Below are 17,281 nucleotides of genomic sequence, written 5' to 3' on the forward strand. Positions count from 1 at the left end.
TATTTCTCTTTTTTTGAAACATACCTGGGCAGTCTTTCTTGCATAGTGAACATAAAATTTATTCCTAAGCTTGTATAAAATTTCAGGAGCATTTGAGAAAGCTCAAATAAGTATCAAGCATGGCATGAGCAGATGCTTCTAGAGAAGCAGCTTCCAATCCTTCCTGCAGTCCATGCCAAAATGGCCATGAAGTACAGTGCTCAGTGCCTTGAGGGCAAAGGGCAATTCTAGAACAGCCAAAAAATGACCAAAAGAAGCTGGGTAGATCCAGGCCAGCAACTGCTGATATGTTATGACAAAAACTTCCAGGATAGAGAAAACTTTACATTAAAATTGGTACAATTACAGCTTTAAATTACCTCCTATGGATTGGGCATGAGAGAAAAACAATGTCATAAAGATGTGATTTTAAAAAATTACTGGGGGGAGGAGCCAGATGGTATCATCATGAACGGGTGTGTGAGTGGGATCTCCATGGAGCACAGACAGTTTCTGTCCACCCGGGGGGCTCCTTGGAGCCGGAGTCACCCTGTAGGGGTGACAGGAGAGGAAGGGCTCTTGATCACGAATGGACAGTGGTCCATTTTGCTAGTCAGGAATAATCCTTCCTGAAAGAAGGTGAAAAAGAAGATGGTCATTAGTGGCCAAACCGAAGCAGTGGTAGCTGGTTGGAGCAAGTGTTGAGAAAGCGGAAGAAAGCAGTGGATTGGATCTGGATAAAGTTTTTTTCAACTTCCACCAAAGTGATCCCTATGCTGATTTAAGAAGAAAAGGGTACTCCAGAGAGAAGAAGGGAATTTTTTCTCCCTCCCTCTACCTTTGAAGCGGTGAGGAAAAAATGCAGAGAAGTTACAGATCCATAATAATAAGGAAGGAGTGAAGGGAAAGTTGTTGTTAAAATAATAATAATAAAATCAAATCAGAGAAACTGGATTGGACTTTATAAAAGAAGATTTGAACAGAGGTAATTTTGGATAGAGACAATTTGCAATTATATTGAGCCACTTTCCTGGATTTTGGGTTAAAATAGAGAAAGTAAATTGTCTTCCCCTCCCTGCATTGACATATGAAGTACTATGAGAAGAGAAGAACTAAGCAAAGAGGGTATAAAACTGAAGGACTGTGGAAGTGATGAATACCCCCCTTTTTCTCTCTCTTCTCTTTTCCTGAATATCTTATCGCTTCGGCTGACCTGTGGTGGATTAAAGGTTAAGTGCTGCCTGTCTCCGTCTCTTTGGAATACTGATGTACTGGAGATTGGCAATTTAACAAGCCCTGTGGATTATAAACACTCTCAATGAACTCATAATATTATTGGACAGATAAAGCAGAACGTTAAGGACAAGTACAGTGGTCCCTCTTGGATTACAAATTTCTTCTTCTTACCTTATTATTATTAATTATTATTATTATTATTATTATTATTATTATTATTATTATTATTATCTTCTAGTTGCATATCAGACATTATAGATTACAAAAAAAATGGTCTAAAGGGAGGATTGAAGTGGGATTGGATCTGAATGACGTTTTTCTTCTTTTTCTATACCTATCAGTTAAGCAAGATTTGGGATGCTGGAGGGTTATATATGTGTTAAAAGGTGATTGGAGGTGTTGGATACTAAAAAAATCTAGGTAAAATTGTTGATCATGATAAGCACTATAAACCTAACAAAGATAGGGATAGGGAGGAAACATACCTCCACGCCATCATCGGCCACCTCAAGTCCATCTAATCAGAGGTCAATAGAAGATATGTTACAAATGGAGATATTAAATTAATTTAAGGAATTGCAGGCTATGCTCCAATTGATGCAGGAGACCATGACAAAAAACCACAATGGATTGAAGAGGGAAATAGGAGAAGTGAGAAATTATACGGGAGAATTAAAAGAAAAGATACAAAAGATGGATGAAACTTTTGAAAATTTCCAGCAATTGATTACAAAAAACAAACAGAAAATATAGGAAATAGAGGAGAGGATGGAGAAAGAAATAAAAAGAGTAGATGAAATAAATGATAGCCTGACTCAGGCAAATAAAGAGTTAGAAACCACAGTAATATTGCTAGAGACAGAACAGCAGCACATTATTTGAGATTTCAGAATATGGAAGAGGAGAAAAGGGAAGACTTACTGGATGTTATGGCAGAGTGACTTGCAAAAGTATTAGGGACAGAGGAAGTAGAGATGCTGATAGAAATTGATGAAGCATATAGAATACATACGAACTATACAAGGAGACACAAACTACCAAAGGAGGTGCACATAAGATTTGTGAAGAAATCAATGAGGGATTTCTGGAATATTCTAAATTGGGGAATATTCTAAATTGGGGAATTATTTGTGTCATTATCACAACAAAAGAAGAGAGGAGTGGTGTTATATGTTAAAGAAACAATTCAGACTAACCAAATATATAATGATGAAGAAGGAAGGATCCTGACTGTGGAAGTAAATCAAAAGCAGGTACTCTTAGTTGCAATCTACACACCAAATAGTGGACAAGAACAATTTTATAAAAAAATTACATAATACTATACATGATATGGAGTATGATAATACTGTATTTGTCTCCTAGGAGACTTCAATACAATAATAGACAAAAATTGGAATATAAAAATAACAGAATAAGGAAAGGAGTAAGAAGGATTCTACCTAGAACCTTCTTTAAAATGGCAGAAGAGTTAAACATACAAGATGTATGGAGAGAGAGGAACCCGGGGGGGAGGGGAACCAATGCACATTCTATTCTAATAGACACCAATCCTGGTCTAGAATAGATATGATATGGATGTCGACAGAATTAAATACTAATGTATATGAGGTAGAAATAGATACAAATCTATGGGCAGATCATAATCCAATGAGAATCAGCTGGAAAGGACAAAAGAAAAGTACAAGATGGACTCTGAACTGATCAATATTAAAAGATATAGAATGTAGGCAGATGTTGGAAAAACAAATGGGATTTTTCTTTAGGAAAACAGGAAAGAAGACACTTCATTACAAAACCTATGGGACACAGCGAAAGCATACATGAGAGGAGTTGCTATAACATTCATAGTGAAGAAAAATAAAAGGAAGAAGCAACAAAAAAGAACTCTAGAAGAAGAATATAAAAGACTTGAAGCAGAGTTACAAAAGGAACCACAAAAAATAAATTTAAAACAGCAAATGGAGCCAACTAAACATAAATTGAGTAACCTTGTAAAAGGCCTAGTGCAACATATAAAAAGAATGAAACAAAACTTTTTTGAGAATGCAAACCAACCAGGGAGATGGTTAGCTCTTACAAATTGAAAAAGGAGAAAGAGAAATGGATAAGTAAATTGCAAGACAAACATGGAACACTATGTTACCAAAGTGAGGGGAAAAAATATTATCCAGGACTTTTACAGGAAACTATAGGTGAAACTCAAAAAATTAGAATATCATGCAAAAGTTCATTTATTTCAGTAATGCAACTTAAAAGGTGAAACTAATATATGAGATAGATTCATTAGATGCAAAGCAAGATAGTTCAAGCTGTGCTGTGTCATAATTGTGATGATTATGGCTTACAGCTCATGAAAACCCCAAATCCACAATCTCAGAAAATTAGAATATTACATGCAAACAATAAAACAAGGATTGTACATAGAGAACAATATCGGACCTCTGACAAGTATAAGCATGCTTATGTACTCGGTACTTGGTTTGGGCCCCTTTTACAGCAATTACTGCCTCAATGCGGTGTGGCATGGAAGCTATCAGCCTGTGGCACTGCTGAGGTGTTATGGAAGACCAGGATGCTTCAATAGCAGCCTTCAGCTCTTCTGCATTGTTCGGTCTCATGTCTCTCAATGCCCCATAGATTCTCTATGGGGTTCAGGTCAGGCGAGTTTGCTGGCCAATCAAGCACAGTAATCCCACGGTCATTGAACCAGGTTTTGGTGCTTTTGGCAGTGTGGGCAGGTGCCAAGTCATGCTGGAAAATGAAGTCAGCAGCCCCATAAAGCTCGTCTGTGAAAGGAAGCATGAAGGGCTCCAAAATCTCCTGGTAGACGGCTGTGTTGACCTTGGACTTAATGAAGCACAGTGGACCAACACCAGCAGATGACATCATCAACACAGACTGTGGAAACATCACACTGGACTTCAAGCATCTTGCAGTGTGTGCCTCTCCATTCTTCCTCCAGAATCTGGGTCCTTGGTTTCCAAATGAGATGCAAAAGTTGCTCTCATCAGAAAAGAGGACTGTGGACCACTGAGCAACAGACCAGTTCTGTTTTTCTTTAGCCCAGGTAAGACGCTTCTGACATTGTTTGTTGTTCAGGAGTGGCTTGACAAGAGGAATACGACATTTGAAGCCCATGTCCAGGATCCGTCTTTCCCTACCACGTGGTGGCTGTGGTGTAAGCTTGAGCGGATGTCCCAGGGCTGCTGCACATGCGCACTGCGTGTGCAGCTGCTACACATGCAGTGCACATGTGCAGAACCCCCGGGACATCCGCCCGCCTGCCCGTCCTCCGGGAGCACATTTTCTTCCTTCTCCCGGCGGACACGCCTCTTCCAGGCCAGCCTGGCCTGGTCAGCCAGCAGGTGGGTGGAGACTGATGTGTCCTATTGGAGAAGTCACATCCAGGGGATGGGGGAAAGACCAGGGTCAAGGAGGAAATGTATGATGTGATTTAGTACCGGCTGCACCCAGCAACACACCAACATGGCAAGTTCTAATAAACCAATTTGTTTTTTCTGAGATGCAGCTAGAGACTTTTGCTTTGAATGAGTGAGAGTTGTTGGAGCCCTGACAGCCAAAAATTTAACATTCCAGGATACTTGACCCCCAGCCTCTTCAATCGCTTCCTGACATCTGGAATGCATGGAGAGAAAGTCAGGTTAAAATAGCAGAGGTGGGGGGCTCTCAGAAGAAAGCCTTTTAGAGGCAGTCCAGCTACTAACAGAAGCTGAAAATGTAATCACAGGCGAAGCTGAGATGCCTCAGCAAATGAAGGAAATGAAATCTCCCACAGCTTTGGAAGGTGAGATCCCCCAGCTTAAAAAGGGAGGAAGGGCCCTGAGTGAGCTGACAAGAGTGGAATGGATGTGGGACTGGGAACAAGCCAGAGCCCCAAAGCTCCTGTCGGGATCCCTGGGGAGATCCATAGAGCAGTGGAGGGAGGAATTTGACCAGGCTGCCATTGGAGAGGAGGGCCCGTCATGCCGCCCAATACAGAAGGGACCTCCCACAGAGCCTTCTGATATGAGGAGAAGCAGGCAAAATTACAGCCCTCCTCTACCCAGCAGAAAAAGAAAGAGCCCATAGCAGCAGCCAGTACCTCCTCCAGGCAGCAGGTATCTCCTTCCTCCTTCTGTGTAAACTAGAGCCAGGGAGGAAAGTCAGCCACCTCAAGCACAGATTTATAGAGGGTGACAGGAAGAGGCCAGAGCAGAGCTCTGTGAACTGCCCCGGTTCAGGGGGAAATTTGATGGGGACCCAGACCAGCTAGCTCTATTCCTTGACTCAGCTGAGATCCACCTAGAATGTTATAGACATCTCTACCCTCCTCTAGAGCCATGGTGAATGCCATTTCTGAGGGGCTGGAGGGAGAAGTAAGAGGATGGCTAGCAACCCTCCACAAGAGAAGGGCCCCCCCAACTGCATGACGCAGATGACTTCCTATGACTGCTAGAGGCCAGATTTGAGGAGGCAGAGTATGACCCGTTTGCAGAAGATGAACTCAGCAACTTAAAGCAGGGAGGGCAACCCATCAAGGAACACATCTGTGAATTCAGGGGAATTAGTGGGAAGCTACCCCTTATGCCTGAATGGATGCTGGTTCATTTTTCAGAACCAGCCTGGACCAGCAAATTAGCAAAGTAACTGCCTATTGTGACATCGCCAACAGACTCTCTGAGTGGTTCCGGGTAGCCATAAAAGTCAGCAGGGCATTACGCGCTAGCAATATGAGGAAGTCACCGGAGATCAAAAACAGAGGGCAACCAGACCAGAGGCCACTTAACCAATGGGATGGCATACCACGATCTGCCCCAAGACAAACTCTCTCATGAAGCCCAATTAAATGCTACTGATGTGGAGGAATAGGGCACATCGCAGCAGTGTGCACAACCCCAGATTCGAGACTGAAGCTGAAACCACCACCCAGGGCGTGACCTGAACAAGGCCCCAGATGTGCCACCAATGCATCTCAGAGGGTTCTTCAGGCTGCAGAAGTCCCTCTCCAGCCAGCTGAAGGGGGAGGAATTCTGGACAACGATGACCAGTCGCCAGATCCTTACGACAACAAGGACGAGGGGGAAGACGACCAATGGTGAGTGGACCGATTCCCCCCTTTTGTTTTCTCAATATGGGTTACGGCCCCAAAGACAGGGAATAAGGAAGTTTTCCAAGACTTAATAGATTCAGGCTGCACCAGATGCCTGATCAATCTGACCACAGTCCTAAAACTGGGGATCAGAGCAAAAAAGCTAGCCCACCCAATTCGGTTCGAACAAGTAGATGGCTCCCTACTGGGAGAAGCCTACGCCAGTCACTTAACCGAACCAGTGAGACTAAACTTAGTGGAGCACTGGGAGACAATTCGATTCGTATTAGCTCCCAAAATGACAAATGCAGTCACACTGGGGCTTTCCTGGCTAAACAAGTGGGGCCCGACCATCTGGTGGCAAGAGGGCAGCCGCAGGTTGAGGATAGCAAAGGGATACCAACCCCTTCCTCACCATCAAATGGAGGCACCAACAATGCAGGGAGCCCCCTCTGATAGTTCACCAGAACAACTGGCAGCTACCTCCGACAGAACCCCAGAGGTCGGACAGATCCCCAGAGAATATCAAGACCTTACTGAAGTATTCAGCAAGACAGAGTGTGACATCCTACCACCCCCACTGTGAAACAGATTGAGCCATAGAAATCATCCCCGGGGCAATGTTATCAGAATATATCAGAAATATAACAAAAAACCAAAACGTAAATAAAAATCCTTTAATGCCTTCAACTTGGCTTAACTGTTTAATTCTTCACAGTGGAGGAGTAAACTATTTTCAAAATAACATTTCAAAGGAAAGAAACACAGTTCAAATTCAAAGAGCCGATAACGAAGCAAAAACCAAAAACAAACCACACTGAATAAAGTTCCACGACAGACCAGGATAGATAATTGCCAACTTCAGGAAGATAACCAGGTACAGTCCATTAGAAGAACGCCAACCAAGATAAACCTTCTTTAGGAATAAAACACTAATTTGTCTCCAGCATCTGTTAGCACGCAGGTCCAAACTCTTATGCAAATCTCACACCTGCAACCCATGAACAGGATCATGGCTCTCTCCTCCCAAGTAGACCATGTTTTACCCTGATCCTCTCCTCCCTGTGTGCCCTAGGATGGATAGGGGATGGAACGGGGTCCTCCTCTGACTGCTCAGCCAGCCTCTGCCCTTCCCCAGCCTCCTCCACCACCTCTGGAGCCACACTTCCACTCCCTGTTGGCTGTTCCTCCTCTTCTTCAGAGTCAGTCTTCACCAGGGGCATGACAGTTACCAAAGCCCAAAATGTATGCCATGACGCCCCATGAAATGCAAGAAATGTGCAACTATATAGACAAAAACTTAAAAAGGGGTTTCATTGAACCGACCAACCACGGGTCGCAGCCCCAGTCCTGTTCAAAGAAAAAAAAGTTGGTACCATTAGATTGTGCATTGACTTTAGGGCCATCAATGGACTGTGTGTACACAACCTATATCCCCTCTCACTCATGAAGGGGAAAGGGAAAGTCTTCACCAAATTAGACCTCAGAAACATACTATCGAGTTTGCATCAGTGAGGAAGATAAAAGGAGGTGAAAAGATAGAAAGAAGAAAGTGCTAAATGAAACTGTTTGCTCTGATTTGGTTTGCTTTGTGACTTTGAGATTTCTGTGAAAGCTTGTTAAAAAAAAGGGATTAAAGACATTAGGGTTGCGTTAAAAAAGAAAGAAAAGAAAAATGGCATTATCTTTTGAAGGATTACAAATGGAATTTCAAAGAGTGAAAAAGAAGATAAGGGCTCTTCTGGATCTATCTTTCATTTTTTGGAAATGGCGATTTCTACCTATCAAGAAATACGACGACAGGAAGACTGGGATGAAGGAGAAGAAGCCATCTTTAATGGACAAACGCACTTAGTGGAGGAAGAAAAGCGGAAGGGGGCAAGGAAAAGATGAACTTAGAACTTAAAAAGCAACCAAGAAAAAGAAAAATGAGATGAAAAAGCGATATGATGTCAGAAAGCAACAGAAAAGAGAAATACAACAGAGAGGGAAGACTAAGAGAGTGAAATTGGAGAGATGGGGGGGTCAAAAAGTTAGAATGGAGAAGAAAGAAAGGGGAAAAGGGGGATAAAGAGAAGTCATAAAGGCTTTAAACAAGATACTAAAAAACGATTTTTTTTTCAGAGATAAGGGGTGAGATAATTTTTAAAAATGATTCTGCAAAAGTACATAAGAATGCATTGTAGATATTAGTATTTGAAGCTGAGTTAGAAAATTAGAATATTATATGATTTAAAAATGTATTAAAGGGAAGCCATGATTTAATTATAGAGTTTAATTTCTTATGAAATATTATCTTTATTGTTTAAGAATTAATAATAGAATTTAATTTCCTATGAAACATTGTTTTTATTATATTATAAATTTAATATTTCTTTTTTACTTGTTTTTAGTTTTATTATTATTTATCAAACTCAATATTATTTGTTTGTTTTATTATTTTGAAATGTAATACTTTGAATGTACGGAGCAGAATCAGCACGGAAAATATGTTTTATTTTAAGTGTTATTTAGGGGGAAGATAAAAAGTTGTCATACTTCAATTTGGGTTTACAGGAGAAATATTGTATTAGATAGAAAGGATAAGTAGGTGATTGAAAGAAAATGGACCAAAGATGCAAATATAATTATTTAATTGAGATGGAATAAATAAAACAGAATTAAAAGAATGAGTAGGAGAGAGAAAATATATGGAAAATTAGAGAATGCTAAATAAGATATGAGATAGTATATTAAGTGAGTATAAATTTTGATTGATGTCTGTATAAAAAGAGTTAACTCGGGGTAAGCCACCTTCCAAAAAGAAGTTTTATGTATTTATGTTTTGTGTAATGTTTGTTTAAGTCTGACAGGATGTGGAAGAATACTAATGAAAATATATTCAATATATATTTTTAAGGCAGAAGAAATATGATTAAATAGAAGGAAAGGGAGTAATAAAGAAAAGTTTTGAAAAGATATGAAGTTGATTAGATAAGATAAATATATATATAGAAGTGTGATAATTTGGAATTATCTTCTTTTCAAATAAGATGGTTTATTTGTTTCTTCTAGAAAAGATATTTTATGTTACTACATCCTATGTTTTGTTTGTGTGTGTTAAAAAAATTAATAAAGTTTGTTTAAAAAAAAAAGTATGTATGCTCTTGTATATGGTCATATGAAACTTTCCAAGTTAATTTAAACATATAAACAAAATTCTGTTTAGTTGGTTGGTTTTCTGAATATTTATATATAAAGTCTGTACATGCTCCTGTTGATACATGCTCCTTGTATGTGTACATGCTCCTTGTATGTGTCAAGGGGCACATACAAAACTATTAGTGATTTAAATGTTGACTTATATGCCGAGCCTGGCTAAATACTAGCAATAGGGGAATGATGCTTCTTTTGTTTTGCTATTCTTTTTTTATATCAAGTTTTTTATTTTATATTACTTATATAAATAAGGAAAACAGTAGCATATATGCTAATAGAAAAATAGAATTTACTTTGTTTTAAAATAAGTTAAGGGTAGATGATGGAAGTGTAGGATATGGGAATTTAATTGTACTATTAATATTAACAATGTGTTAAAATATATTGTGAATTTCAAACTTTTAAGGATTAGAAATTTTGGGGAGTTGGAGATGTAATCCCGGATCGATTGAATATTATTCAGCGTTAATATCTGGACTGATTAGTAGGATATTTGGATATCCTACTAATTGGATATTTGGGATATTGAAAGGATGGTGGAAAAATGTGTAATTTTTAAAATATCAAATATAAGATAAGGGATAATAAATCATGGTGAAAAGAAATGTTACGTGCGCTTAAATGAACCAATGGAAAAATAAGAAAAGAATAAAAATAGAAATAATAGGGGAACAACAATATACATATTTTAATATAACAAGATCTATGCAATAACAAGCAGGAGGTCTAGAAATTGAATGGTGGTAGTAATAGATATGTTTAAATAATATGAAACATTGAAAATGAAATGTAATAAATATGAGTTACAACATTACATTTATCTGTACTAAATGTATGATACACAGGTACCACACTGTTCATGCACTGATATGTATAAGTAACATAAAATGTTTTGCTATTCTTATGTTAACAAATAGATTCAATGTTGGGAAATATTTTTAAAATAACCACACGGCAGCAATGAAAATGCAATGGTTGGCTGGACTGATGATTATTGCTAATTGAAGAATGAATGTTGATGAGAGAGTTCTGTTCTTTTTGTGAACAGTTAGTACCTGAAACTAAGTTTTCAATTATGCTTTCTATTTTAAAAAAAATCCTTTTACCTATCTTTCTGCAAGTTAGTTGAGCAGTAGCAGTCAGCATCCACCTATTTGTTTGTCCTTGAGGTTAAAAAAAAATTAGGAACAAGGGTGTCATTCATTGTTTTTTGCAACTAAAATGCTCTCTTTTAAATTTTGTTGCCAAATACTCAAGATTATTTCAAGGACTTACAGGTAGCTTTCGACATACAGTTCGTTTAATGACTATTCAAAATTACAACGGCCCTGAAAAAAATGGACTTATGACCATTTTCACACTTATGACCATTGTAACAACCCTGTGGCCACATGATCAAAATTCAGATGTTTGGCTACTGATTCATATTTACAATGCTTGCAGAAGGGGCCTTCAGCTTCTGCAACCTTCTGACAAACAAAATCAATGGGGAAACCAGATTCACTTAACAACCATGTTACTAAACTGTAATGATTCACTTAACCATTGTGGCAAGAAAGGTCATAAAATGAAGTAAAATTCCCCTAACAAATGTTTCACTTAGCAACATAAATTTTTGGCTCAATTCTGGTCATAAGTCAAGGACCTGTAATGTGTTTTTTGGTAAAATATTTTTTCTTTATTGGATAGTTTATTGTACTTTGTAATTTTCCTGGGTTTTTAACCTTTTCCACAAAAGCATTGTTAATTACAGAATAACCCAACAAGAACTGAAAAAAGGAAGGGGCAATAAATAAGTTATATTTTTAGAAATTACATGTAGCTATAACTGAGGAGTTTTACAAAGATGGAAAACTATAATGTCTCTCAACTTATCAACAACTGAAAGATTTATAGAGATAATCATTTAAAATATCTCAGTGAAATAAATGAAGGATAAAAAGGCAATGAAGATAAAAACATATTCCTATCAGAACTATATTTGGAGGCCTGTTTTTTTTATTATATTTAGATTTCTGTCCCTCTTCCAATTATCCTCTTATTTTCAGCAAAAAAACAAGAGGTTTATAATCATTTCTACAAATAATTCTATAATTTTTATGTTGTCAGAAACAAAACTGGGACACCTGAGAAATTGTTTGGTTCTTAAATTGCAGAATGCCAACAGTAATTAACTCTTGTCACTGAAAAACAAGGCAAGTTAGGTCACTACTATTATAGGTAGTCCGCATACGTCATCAATAACTGGAACTGAGAATTCCATCACTAAGTGATGCAGTCCTAAGGTACAGTATTAATTTACAATGGCAGTTCCAGCAAGCCCAGCTGCTGTTGCTAAGTGAATCCAGTGAGGTTGCAGCATCCCAGTCACATGATCTCCATTTGCAAGCTGCTGACCTTTGTAAGAAACTGACAGTGTGGGTTACAAATGGCAATCATATGACTGTGTGACATTGCCACATAATTGTAAGCTTGTTGTCAAGCAACTGAATTGTAATAATGTGACCGCAGGGGTACTGTGATGGCCACAACTATAAGGACTCAATACAAGTACCATTCACTCAGTGGCATTGTAACTTCAAATGGTCACTGAATGGACATCAAATAAGGAATACCTGTATGAGAATGTTTATTTTCCTCCTGAGCAAAGATTGGAATTTACTTACTCAACAGGTACTAAATCCCAAATCCAGTTTTCTGGAAAGCGTGTCCTAGGTTTGGTTTTTGTATCCTGTCTTGGTTTTGTGGCAGCAATATCTTGAGATATATTTTCAAGATGCTCAGCAACTGAAGTACCTAGAAGATGAACAGGGCGTCTGAGAGACATGGCGGAACAATTATAGCCTTCCTGAAAGCTAAGCCAGCTGGGTGAATTTGGGCCAATTACTCTCTCTAAACCCAACCCACTTCAAAAGGTTGTTGTGGGGAAAATAGGAGGGAGTATTATGTATGTTTGCCACCTTGATTTATTTATAAAGTGATACTGTAAAGATGGCATAAAAATCTAATCTAATAATTCATAACATCTAGCAATCTGGTTCAGGTGACAGGTGGTGATATGAACAAGTTTCATTTGGTTGAGGATTAGATTATTGTAAGAAACACTAATATCACGAGGAATAAAAACAGTTAAGATTCATAGAGACCTGCAAAATGAAGCAAGAAAAAGAAAAAGACCCTTTCAAAAATTTCCAGCAACAAAACATCTAATCAACCATGATTCTTACCTTTTGCCCTGCCACTTTTGAAAACAATTCTGTCTGGAGGTGGAAGGTCACAGGAAACAGGCTTTTTCACTTTTGTGTTTGTTAAAATTTTCAATCTCGATTGCTGTGAGAAAGAGCAGGAAAGTGAGGAGTGAGCAGAAATAATACTCATAATATTTAGGAAGGAAAATCAGGCAGCAGGGACAACACTGTTCCTTACTTCAGTCCTTTTGCTGGCTTCTAGTCCCCCCTTGTTCACTCATTCTCTAGCCTTGCCCCTGAAGTGCCAGACAGAACTCACAAGGATGCACCTCTTTTTCAGTCAAACATGAATCAAATTGGATATGTTCACATAGATGTGACAAAGCAGCCTAAATCTATAGAAATTCTCACTAAAAGTAAACCTGGCTGAAACTTTATGGTCTTGATCCTCAAACTCTGTTGTCCAGCATTGTCCAACTCTGCAAAGAAATTAAAAATGGCATTTGAAAACTTCAAAATTTAATGACCCCTGGTTAGTCCTGTCTGTCAGCCTGTCCACCTGCTTACCTACCTAAGTTGTATATACACCAGCTTACCTGATTTTTTAGTACTACTCACTTCCCTCATAAAGCATAACTATTCCTGAACATTCCTTTTAATGCTCTTTTTCACAAAGAAGTTGCAGGCTTTTACTGATTTCTATGGATAGGTGATGGGAGATACAGAGATTTAGATTTCACAGCAGAGATGAGTGGATTGTTTTCCAGTTGTCAGTCTAGACTCCGCATAGGCGCACAACTGAGACTCTCCATCTGCCAATTGGATAGGAAGAGAAGGCTCAATTGGGATCATTTATCACCCAGGTGAAATGTGGAGCAGGCATGCCAAGGGCTTGCACAAGCCCTCCAATCCCACTCCCTTAAAGTTTAAAATGGCTCTTCAGGTGAATGCTTAAGGAAGAAAAATCAAAGCCTCTGTGTAATCCCCCTATAAGAGCTGCCAGACCAAAGAGAAGGAAGGCCAGGTGCAAAAAAGTGTTTATAGTGCTACACAACTCAAAATTCTGCCATGGTTCTGAGGTTCTACAAAGACTAGACAACATCTAAAATCCCAACAGGCAAGGACCACTTGCATTAATCTGAAATGCTTTGAAAAGGATGCTGTTGAGTCACAGAATAGTATGGCAGCCTAAGCATTTTCATAAATATTGGCATCTTTCAGTCTCAAAAGACTATGGTATCATGCTCTGAATAGAGGTTCTAAAACAGCATCTAGTGTGGCTAAAAAGGCCAATCCGAGAGTGGCAATCCCTTCTACACTGAGGACAGATACAGTCTGTCCCCTGTCCAACCCCCAGATTTCGTTGGTTCCGGGGCTGCCTCTTTGCCTCAACCTGCCGAACAAGTGTCTCTTCGAATTGGAGAAGGCCATGCTGCATCTTTAGCCTCCAAGCTAAACAATCAGAGGTCAAGGTTTCCTAGATGCTAATGTCCATTCCCAAGGCCTTTAGATCTCTCTTGCAGATATCCTTATATCACAGCTGTGGTCTCCCTCTAACATACTTTCCTTGCACTAATTCTCCATACAGGAGGTCTTTTAGAATCCTCCCATTAGCCATCCTCACAACATGCCCAAGCTCAATTTTTACAAATAAAAGTATTGCAAATAAGATAGAGAATTATGCAGATCATTATGCCTAGGATATATCAGTCTTGAAAACAGATAGGTTGTTGATATATTACAGGTAGTACTTGATGTACAACCACAATTGAGTCCAAAATTTGTGTTACTAAGCAAGATAGTTGTTAAGTGAATTTTGCCCCATTTTACAACCTTTCTTGCCATAGTTGTTAAGTGAATCAGTGCAGTTGGTAGGTTTGTAACCCAGTTTTAGGTGAATCTGGCTTCCCCATTAACTGCATGTCAGAAGGTTACAAAAGGTAATCACATGTCCTTGGGGCACTGCAACCATCATAAATATGAGTCAATTGCGAAACGTCTGAATTTTGATCACACAACCATGGGGATGCTGCAACAGGTGTTAAGTGTGAAAAAAGTCACTTTTTCCAATGCCACTGTAACTTGGAACAATCACTAAATGAGCAGTTGTAAGTAATACACCTGTTTGTACAGGTGAAACTCGAAAAATTAGAATATCATGCAAACGTTCATTTATTTCAGTAATGCAACTTAAAAGGTGAAACTAATATATGAGATAGACTCATTACATGCAAAGATCTGTCTTAATTGAGATGATTATGGCGTACAGCTCATGAAAACCCCAAATCCACAATCTCAGCAAATTAGAATATTGTGAAAAAGTTCAATATTCTAGGCTCAAAGTGTCCCACTCTAATCAGCTAATTAAGCCATAACACCTGCAAAGGGTTCCTGAGCCTTTAAATGGTCTCTCAGTCTGGTTCAGTAGAAATCACAATCCTGGGAAAGACTGCTGACCTGACAGTTGTGCAGAAAACCATCATTGACACCTTCCATAAGGAGGGAAAGCCTCAAAAGGTAATTGCAAAAGAAGTTAGATGTTCCCAAAGTGCTGTATCAAAGCACATTAATAGAAAGGTATGTGGAAGGGAAAAGTGTGGAAGAAAAAGGTGCACAAGCAGCAGGGATAACAGCAGCCTGGAGAGGATTGTCAGGAAAAGGCCATTCAAAAGTGTTGGGGATTTTCACAAGGAGTGGACTGAGGCTGGAGTCAGTGCATCAAAAGCCACCACACACAGACAGATCCTGGACAAGGGCTTCAAATGTCGTATTCCTCTTGTCAAGCAACGTCAGAAGCATCTGAAAAACAGAACTGGTCTGTTGCTCAGTGGTCCAAAGTCCTCTTTTCTGATGAGAGCAACTTTTGCATCTCATTTGGAAACCAAGGACCCAGAGTCTGGAGGAAGAATGGAGAGACACACACTGCAAGATGCTTGAAGTCCAGTGTGAAGTTTCCCATCTTGTTGATTTGGGGAGCCATGTCATCTGCTGGTGTTGGTCCACTGTGCTTCATTAAGTCCAGGGTCAACGCAGCCATCTACCAGGAGATTTTGGAGCACTTCATGCTTCCTTCCACAGATGAGCTTTATGGGGATGCTGACTTCATTTTCCAGCATGACTTGGTACCTGCCCACACTGCCAAAAGCACCAAAACCTGGTTCAATGATCGTGGGATTACTGTGCTTCATTGGCCAGCAAACTCGCCTGACCTGAACCCCATAGAGAATCTATGGGGCATTGCCAAGAGAAAGATGAGAGACATGAGACCGAACAATGCAGAAGAGCTGAAGGCCGCTATTGAAGCATCCTGGTCTTCCATAACACCTCAGCAGTGCCATAGGCTGATAACTTCCATGTCACGCCGCATTGAGGCAGTAATTGCTGCAAAAGGGGCCCAAACCAAGTACTGAGTACATATGCATACTTATACTTTTCAGAGGTCCGATATTGTTCTCTATGTACAATCCTTGTTTTATTGATTGCATGTAATATTCTAATTTTCTGAGATTGTGGATTTGGGGTTTTCATGAGCTGTAAGCCATAATCATCACAATTATGACACATCATGGCTTGAACTATCTTGCTTTGCATGTAATGAGTCTATCTCATTTATTAGTTTCACCTTTTAAGTTGCATTACTGAAACAAATGAACTTTTGCACGATATTCTAATTTTTCGAGTTTCACCTGTATAATTAACACAGCTAGCCTCAGAAGAATTTGAATGGGAGATCCCTTTGAAATTCCAGATGGTTAGTTCCAGGGGAAGTCAAAAAGGAAAAGGCAACAATAAACTACTTCTATAGTATGGGTCCCCAACCCCTAGGCTGCAGCCCACTACCAAGCCATGGCCTATTTGGAATTGGGCTGTGTGTGAGTGGCTGGCTGGAGCATGCACATGCGCAACTCAACTTGTGTAAGCAGCAAGCTAGCAGGCACTCATGGTGCGCCGGCCTGCCACTCATGCAAGTTGAGCTGCATGCTGGTCCACCACTTGTGCAAGAGCTGTGTGTGTGTGTGTGCACAGGCCTGCCACTCAAATGGCCCAGGTCCCCTCTCCCCCAAGCCGGGCCACCAAGCTGCAAAGAATGGGGACCAAGGTTCTCTAGCATTATCAAGAAACAAAGCATGGATACAACCCCCCAAGAACTGAGCTTGACTGGACATCTTTTCCTTAATAAAACCAAGAGTATAAGGGTACATAAAAATGAGCACTATAAGTTTTAGGCTGTAATTAAACTATAAAATTAAATTAATGAAATTAATTTCATGTTGTTGTTAAGCCTCTTTTCTTTCTCTCCTTTACCTTTAAAGAACTCAAAGGAAAACACCAAATTGAAACAAACAAAAAAACAAAAACAAATGCCACATATTTAAAATATTTCTAGATCATAATATAAGCACACAAGGTAATAATTTGAATCTTTGTTGTTAAACTATCTTGAAGATGCTTATAAATGAAAAAATAGGAAACCAAAAGTATTTGATTTTATCCAGAAACGTAGGGAAAAGGTAGAAAAATGCATACTGTATGGGTAGTTATTAATAAATTGTATAGCTTCTCCAGTAGCCCTAGTCACTTGAAAAGA

The 17,281-nt window shown here is 39.3% G+C and overlaps 1 protein-coding gene across 2 annotated transcripts in view; it reads right to left on the reverse strand.

Annotated features, from left to right (window-relative positions):
* Positions 1-17,281, reverse strand: part of LOC113417218 (alpha-2-macroglobulin-like protein 1) — a 91,804-nt gene that overhangs the window by 35,499 nt on the left and 39,024 nt on the right. For both annotated transcript variants that reach the window (XM_026675496.2, XM_087957150.1), the window contains 2 exons: positions 12,733-12,835; positions 12,172-12,301 (listed from right to left, as the gene is read on the reverse strand). In XM_026675496.2, coding sequence (XP_026531281.2) covers positions 12,172-12,301; positions 12,733-12,835 — 233 coding nt within the window. The remainder of the gene's footprint in view (positions 1-12,171; positions 12,302-12,732; positions 12,836-17,281) is intronic.

This window comes from Notechis scutatus, chromosome 2 (genome assembly GCF_049901735.1).
Source record: "Notechis scutatus isolate UNSWTSFEM ecotype Mainland chromosome 2, rNotScu1.2, whole genome shotgun sequence".
Lineage (NCBI taxonomy): Eukaryota > Metazoa > Chordata > Lepidosauria > Squamata > Elapidae > Notechis > Notechis scutatus.